General features: G+C 44.6%; 1 protein-coding gene across 1 annotated transcript; it reads right to left on the minus strand.

Moving 5' to 3' along the window:
* Positions 1-6,923: 6,923 nt before the first annotated feature.
* On the minus strand, positions 6,924-7,898 carry LOC135698988 (uncharacterized). Its single transcript, XM_065219155.1, has one exon. The coding sequence runs from the start codon at positions 7,896-7,898 to the stop codon at positions 6,924-6,926; it is 975 nt and encodes a 324-aa protein (XP_065075227.1).
* Positions 7,899-8,222: the final 324 nt, after the last annotated feature.

Genomic DNA, 8,222 nt, shown 5'->3' on the forward strand with positions numbered 1-8,222 from the left:
CACACACTTTCAGAAATGCGCTCCTTGGTTCGCCGTCATGGGTTGCTGTATAAATTTATTCGTTCAACAAGCGATAAATTATTGCATTACTCAACGATTTTCCAAAAGCTGTGCAAGGAAAATATGTAGGAATAGCTATCGAACTGTTTCGCAGCTCAATATGGAAAAAGACTAGAAGACAATGAACAAAAAGTTGAGATTTCCTATAGTAATTTACATGTAAACTACAAATGGCTTGTGCGAAGTCTGTTTCTAACCAAATGAGTTATAACTTTGGGAGGCTAATCAGGACCCGATTTGAAACCATTTAAGCACTGTGGAGCGAAAAAGTCAAATTTTGCATCAGTCTAGTGTGCATTGAAGATTGAAAGCAAATTCCATGCACAGTCTACGTGATTCTCTGTACAAGTGCATTAGTTCTAATTAATCACGGAGGAGCAACTACGAAATGCACCGTCTTTAAGGGAAAAAATTGCTGAAGGAGAAATTGTTGTCCCAAATATCCTCGCACAAATTAATTTCGACGCACCAAAGAGAAGTCTATGCCAACTTGATTTTCTTCATCTTGATTTGCAATGTAATTTTTTTTTTATTAATGGCTTTATTTGTACAGGCTCAACTTCACAGAGCCAAGTTATCATTTTCGTTATACATTATTGATGTTTTATATTTAAAGTTAAAGGAGCTGGACCTTATACTCGTGGTTATCTCGAGGTTAGTGCAGATTTAGAATTTTTTGGATGGAAAAAGGGAGAAGGAGGTTTTTTTTTGTTTTATTTTGTTTATTTATTTATTTGATAAGGCTCAACCGAATTAACTTTACAGAGCCGAGGATTCTTGGTCACTATACAATACATCTTAAAACTATAGTCAAAAGGTACAACACAATAAAGACTTTATCTTCCGCTATCCAAAAAGCCTCCTCCATCAGAACGGGATCCGCTTCCAATAGTTTCATTGTATGGCAAATTGTTGTACGCCAACGAGGGTCAGAGCGCGTCCATTGTAGCAATGGACGCAAAACGTGGTCAGCACTCACACACTCATCACGAAACGGTTGCTTTCCAAAGTCGACGACGCATCGACCGAAAGAACTGCTGATGAAGAACAATGAGGAGGACCACACAATGGTTGCTGCCGAGAAAACAGACGATCGCGTAGCACACATCGAGAGTGGCCTGCTTTTGTCGACAGCCGAGTGAACACTGAGAAGGAGGTTTGAAATGTGGTTTACGATACAAATGTTTAATTAATCCTAAAACATGAACTAATTTCTATTCATCTTGAAAACAAACATAAAAACACCCACACGTACAAAATACAAACTAAACACAAGGTTAATCAAACTTACAATCTGATGTTAATATTCTTAGAGTAAATATATATGAGTTTCATAAGCTCCAGATCGCGTCTAGCCAAAATATCCCGAACTGGAACATTAGGTTGTCTACCTCGAGCCCGAAGAGAATCGTACAGCTCAGATCTGACTCCACGATGCTCAGTACAAGACCAAATAATGTGATCTGCGTCCTGGTAACCTTGTCCACATTCACAGAGTTTGCTGTCCCCCAGCCCAACATGGAACAAGTGAGCGTTTAACGAGTAGTGATTGGACATGAGGCGAGACATCATACGAATGAAGTCTCGACCCACATCCAACCCCTTGAACCAACGACATCGTATAAAGCCATCGTCCCAAACTCCCTTCACTTTACTTATTCTGCCAGCTGACGAGTGACTGTTGACGGTAAATGAAGAAAAATTCATCGTAGGCGATTTGTCGATCGTAAATATTGCCTTCCATAGCGCCCACCTTAGCAAGTGAGTCTGCCATCTCAATTACCGGAATCGAGCAATGAGATGGGACCCATGCAAAGGTGATGACAAAAGATCTTAAAGATAAAGCACTTAAAAGCTCTGTGCTTTACCGGCCTCATGGAGCGAATAGTCTCGACAGAACTGAGACTATCCGTAAACATAAAATAACGATCTGGTGGAATTGAGGCGATCGTTTCTAGCATATAGTATATTGCCGCCAGCTCAGCAACATATACGGAACAAGGAGCTTGAAGCATTCGAGAGGCGCTATGAAATTCGTTAAAAATACCAAAACCAGCGGACGACTCTATTAGTGATCCATCTGTGAAGAACGATCTTGCGGAATCAACTTGGCCAAACTTTGCAGCGTAAATTGACGGAGCAATCATGGAGCGATGATGCTCTGGGATTCCGCGAATCTCTTGCGTCATGGGTAAATCAAAATGAACAAAATTGCCGAAGTTGGAGAAGCAAACACGATAGGGATTATGCTGTGAAGGGCTGACATCCTGTGTTATGTACACGTAGTACAATGTCATAAAACGAGTTTGAGGGTTTAGCTCAAGAAGCTTCTCAAAGTTTGCAATCACCAGTGGGTTCATAATTTCACAACGGGTGAGGAGCCTGAGGGATAATTCCGAAAACCGATCAGAGAGTGGCAACATGCCCGCTAACACTTCGAGACTCATCGTATGAGTCGAGTGCATGCATCCTAACGCGATACGAAGACAGCGATACTGGATCCGTTCCAGTTTGATGATGTGCGTTTTAGCCGCCGACTTGAAGCATAAACTACCGTACTCTAAAACCGATAAAACCGTTGTCCGGTACATTGTTTGGAGAAAATTGATCCTTTGTTGGCATTTCCGCTTCAGATACTCAATGTGGGATCTCCAGGTGCATTTGGAATCGAACCAGAACCCAAGATATTTGAAAGACATAGAATGAGTGATCGGCCTACCCAAAAGTTGAAGCTTCGGTTGTGCTGGGCTATGCTTCCTAGAAAAAACGACCAACTCAGTTTTCTCCGTGGATAATTCGATACCTAGCTGAATAGCCTAAGTAAACAAATTGTCTAAGGTATCTTGTAAGGGTCCTAGCAGGTCAGCTTCTCTGGGCCCTGTCATAGACACTACACCGTCATCTGCAAGTTGTCTCAACGTGCAGTTATTACATAGACAATTGTCAATTTCTCTGACGTAGAAATTGTACAAAAGGGGGCTTAAACATGAGCCCTGGGGGAGACCCATGTAACTAAATCGAGAAGCTGTAGAGTTTCCATGAGAAAAGCTCATATGTTTCTCTGACAGCAAATTGTACAAAAAGTTATTAATTAATGGAGAAAGGCCACATGCGTGGAGTTTGTCTGCAAGGACTTCAACCGATACTGAATCAAAAGCCCCCTTAATATCCAAGAAGACAGAAGCCATTTGCTCTTTTTTAGCAAAAGCCAACTGAATTTCTGTGGAAAGCAACGCGAGACAGTCGTTCGTTCCCTTGCCTCTACGGAAACCAAAGTGAGTATCTGAGAGTAGGTTGTCACAACCCTGCAGGATGTGGCGCACCTCTCGAACTTCATAAACCTTGAACTTCATCAAACTTGAACTTCATCAACCTAGAAAAAACTTGTTCTTTTAAATTAGAACAGTAATTAATTGCTAATTAACTTAAATATAGCTTAATATTATTGTGGTCAGTGCCCAGTTTAACTATTATACCGATTAGCCTACAAAACTTACACAAAGTACACAACTTAACCTAATTCTAAAACAGTTCCCCACAGTTATTACCAGGGTTCCTTCCATTCATTTTGGCTAAAAAAATGTTTTATAAAATTATGGAATAATAAGATATTGTAATAATATTTTGTTTGTGTAAGCAACAAGAAAAGATTGTGGAGTTTGTGTTTGACACATAATACCAGCCAATGTTGCTGCATGAGAGTCGCAATAAGCAATTTTGTCATTTATCTCACCCACTCTTCACTCTTCACTCTTCGCGAAGAGGCGATCAGAAAATCGCTCATTGTGGCTCTGTTAAAGCTAAATTTGCAGGTTTTATGTGTCAAACACAAACTTTAAAAATTTGTCTTGTTCCTTACACATACAAAATAGGGGAATTTACGTATTCTCGTCAATCTAAGCAGCGTCGGAACATCTATTGACGATTTCTCAGCGTCACACACATACATGACAGGTTTGTTTGTTGACATTGATCTGCTGCTTGCTGGCCTACCAATTCCAATCGACAGAATTGATCAAAACGGGTTGAACATGTTTTTACAACGCTCCAAACTTCTCAGGTGAGTGTGACTATTGTCGGCAGTCTCTTTTTCTTCGGCACCCTTTCCATTTGAACTGCGTGTTAACCAACTGTTCTATTATCGGCAACTCGAAATCAGCCGTATTTTGTAGTGTGTGTATTTCATTTAAAGAAAAATATAGCAGAACAGGATTGCACAGTCGTAAAAATGTAATCAGATTGAAGCTGAGAAGGCAAGGAATCGGTTTAATACATTCAGCGAAGAGTTTTGATGGGAAAATACAGTGAAATAAACGTTTCAATTTCGGTTGCCGAAAACAGTCAATGGGTGCCGAAGCCATAATTTACCCTACCATCATAATTTCGTATTATTCCATAATTTCCTAAAACATTTTTTTAGTCAAAATGAATGGAAGGCACCCTGGTTATTACACGTATTACACGGATAGTACGGATGATTTGCGGACAAATTCGTTGCAAGTAAAGACTAGACGTAAGTACATACGTACATTTTAAAAGCAAAACAGATTCGTATAAAATCTTAAGCGCTAAAGTAGTAAACGTCGTTCAAATCATTATTTCCTCCTATATATACTACACATTATGCTAAGAATTGAGCGTAACCTAATTCGAATATGTATTTATTCTGTCCAAGGAATTTTATAACATCCTGCGAAATAAACGGTGTTACAACTTCCGAGCTTCACAGGAAATCCTGAAGAGTGGCCCCTATTCTTCGCAAGCTACGAGAACTCTACTCGAATCTGTGGATACAGCGACGAAGAAAATCTTCTACGGCTTCAACGATGTCTTAAAGGACGAGCTTTGGAAGCGGTGCGTTGTCGACTGCTGCATCCTTCAAACTTGCCAGGTGTTATCGCTACACTGAGGACGCTGTTTGGAAGGCCCGAGATCATCGTGCATTCGCTGGTTAGCAAGATTCGGGAGATGCCACCACCGAAAGCAGAAAAGCTGAACACATTGATCGATTTCGGAGTTGCTGTTCAAAACGTCTGTGCCACCATCAAGGCATCGGGTCTCGACGAGTATCTCTGCAACGTAGCTTTACTGCAAGAGTTGACGGAAAGATTGCCACCTGCTGTAAGGCTCAACTGGGCGTACCACCGGCAGACGCTGGATAGATTCACCTTGTCGGACTTTGGAGATTGGCTGGGAAAGTTGGTGGAAGCAGCCAGCGTAGTCACAATTCCATCCATTCGGTGTCACGAAATCGGAGAGACGCGGTCGAAAGGAGGATAACTACCTCAACGTACACTCGGATAGCAACCCCACCGAAGAATTCGCCACGAAGACTCGATCGGTACCAGTTCCGAAAGGTGGCGCTGTATGTCTGGAAGAATGCAGCGGTCCAGACACGTGTGGTAAATTCCTCAACATGACAATCGGAGCCCGTTGGACAGTTGTAAAGGAGCTGAAGTTGTGTCGGAAGTGTCTGCGGAAGCATTTCGGTGCCTGTCACGTTAAAACACCATTCGGAAAGAACGGTTGTTTGTTCATGCATAGCAAATTGTTGCATGACGACAAACGGTACAACAAGTCCGCAGTTTCGGAACCGACGGCGTCTACGAGCGGAAATTCATCATCGTAGAACTGTAACACTCATACGAATACGGCTGGGAAGGTTCTGTTTCGATATGTGCCTGTGATCATCTACGGAAAAGGGAAATCTGTGAAAACCTTCGCCTTTCTTGACGATGGGTCGTCGGCTACATTTAAGGAGCACAGTCTGGCGAAGGAACTGGATCTTGAAGGAACATTGCATCCATTGTGCCTCAACTGGACGGGAGGTCAACAAAGGAAGGAAAAGGAATCGGTGAAGCTAACACTGAAGGTTTCCGGAACACACGACGCCAGCAAGGTCTACGAACTCTCGAAGGTTCACACGGTACGGAACCTTTCTCTGCCAAAGCAGTCGGTGTCAGTACAACAATTGGCAGCCAAATACAACTACCTGAAGGGATTGCCAGTCGAATCCTACGAAAGCGTGTCTCCAAGAATTCTGCAATTGCCGCCTCGGTCACGCGTTGAGAAGCACCGAAGGAAACGAGAACGGACCGGTCGCAACGAAGACCCGTCTTGGTTGGCTCGTGTACGGACCGTGTTCGATGATATCTGGAGCAGCAAATACAGGTTACAGCGGCTACCACAGTTTTCACATTTGCCCGTGTAGTACGGAAATCGATAAGGACCTGAACGGCGCTTTGAAGGAGTATTTCTCGATTGAGCCGCTGGGAATCTCTGCATCGTCCAAACCACTAGTTTCGTTCCGGTGTACGAGAACGGTCGCTGAAACGCCGCTAGGCGTGCGGGAGGAAGGTTTCCCATGGCAGGGGGCTGCGGATTTACTCGACGTAGCTTGCAATGTTGGCAATTTTTGCGGACACGGTTGTACTCTGATCGAAGCCGGAGAATAAAGTATTACAGCCTTACTTCGTTCATCACCGTTTGATAGTTTTGGTGACGGTACTTGTTGTGATAATCGGTGGTCACAAATCGGTTACGTAATGACGCTTCGGAAGCAGGATCGGATTCTTGACGGTTTCATCTACCCACTCACAAGCTTCGATCCGTCCGCGCATCCGTAGTACACCGTGTGCGTCGATGGCCGGGCTAAGCTTGTATAACAAGCTGGTCTTCGGGATGATGCGTTCCCAGGGCTGTTTGTCCCGACCCACGTGGCTTAGCATTTGAATCTCGTCCGGATAGGCTTGCCGTTGCACTTAACGGTAGATGGTTTGTTCGGCACTATTCAGCTCCTCTTGCGTAAGCAGTCCTAGCTCGACGGGTATCTGGTTGGTTCGATTCTGGAGGTTCGTGATGAATCAGTGAACATATGCGACCGTTCTCAACAGCCGCTTCCATTTGGAGAAACGCTCGAAGCACACCAGCGGTTCCGTGATCATGTGATGAAGAACGCTGGGACGAATCTCTTCTGCAGTCGTCCCCGGATCTCCGCCTTCACCTGACCATTCGGTTTCCGGTTTCCATAGGAGGTCTGGTCCATGGAACCAGCGACTCGTAGGTTGTAAGTCCGGCAGCCTCTGCCACTTCGTTCCGTCATCAGCCACATTCGATCTCGTAGACACCCATCTCCACTCATCCCCTTCAGTGCTTTCCAGCAGCTCACTGATCCTGAACGCTACGAATTGGCTATAGCGTCGGTGATCGGATCGTATCCAGCATACCACATCGCGGGAGTCCGTCCAGAATATTCGGCGTGAAATCTTCATCCGGTGTGAGCCTGCAATGCTGTCTGCCAAACGCGCTCCGACTACAGCAGCTTGTAGTTCTAGACGTGGAATCGAGAGGATTTTCAAGGGTGCTACCCGTGTTCTTGATCCGACCATGGCGCATTCTATGACTCCAGCTTCTTCGAATCTAAAGTAGGCAACGGCAGCGATTCCATTTTCGCTTGCATCGCAGAAGACGTGCAGTTGGACAACGTTTGTGGCTTCAGCAGTCGTGATGTATCGGTAACACCGAGGAACGCTCACCTTACGTACGTCAGGCAACACCGCGATCCAAATCATCCACTTCTCAGCCAGTTTTCCAGTGATTTCATCGTCCCAAGCACACCCAGAGCGCCAAATTTCCTGTAGGAGAATTTTCAAATACATCAGGCAATTGGCGATAAGTACCATCGGATCATATATCGCCATCAGCGTCCGTAACACTTCCCGCTTCGAGGGCATTCTGACTCCGGACAACAGCTCCGCATCATGTTTTGGTGATATCCTGAACGTGAACATGTCGGTGGCCGTGTCCCACCACATTCCAAGTACCTTCTCCGTTGCCATCTCCGTACATAGGCTCATGTTTTTCTCTGTGGTGGTGCCCTCCTGCAAGGACGTCGTGACTTTGCTTGAATTCGATAACCAGTTACGAATCTCGAAGCCTCCTTAAGAATGCACGAAACGCACTTCATTGGCTAGCTGCACGGCTTCCTCCTCGGTCTCCACACTGGATAGCATGTCGTCGACATAGTGTTCGTACTTGATGCCCTCAACCGATCGAGGGAACTGCTCCATGAACCTATCTGCGTTCAGGTTCTTCACATAGTGCGCGGAACTTGGAGAACACGCTGCGCCGAACGTCATAACATTCACTATGTACACATCCGG

The sequence above is a fragment of the Ochlerotatus camptorhynchus genome, unplaced genomic scaffold (genome assembly GCF_037179485.1).
Source record: "Ochlerotatus camptorhynchus isolate MF236.1 unplaced genomic scaffold, CSIRO-AGI_Acam_v1.1 ptg000100l, whole genome shotgun sequence".
In the NCBI taxonomy this organism is placed as follows: Eukaryota; Metazoa; Arthropoda; class Insecta; order Diptera; family Culicidae; genus Ochlerotatus; species Ochlerotatus camptorhynchus.

Bases quoted from the DNA above. Each gene is read 5' to 3' on its own strand.
- LOC135698988 (XM_065219155.1), bottom strand. From the start codon at position 7,898: ATGGCAACGGAGAAGGTACTTGGAATGTGGTGGGACACGGCCACCGAC.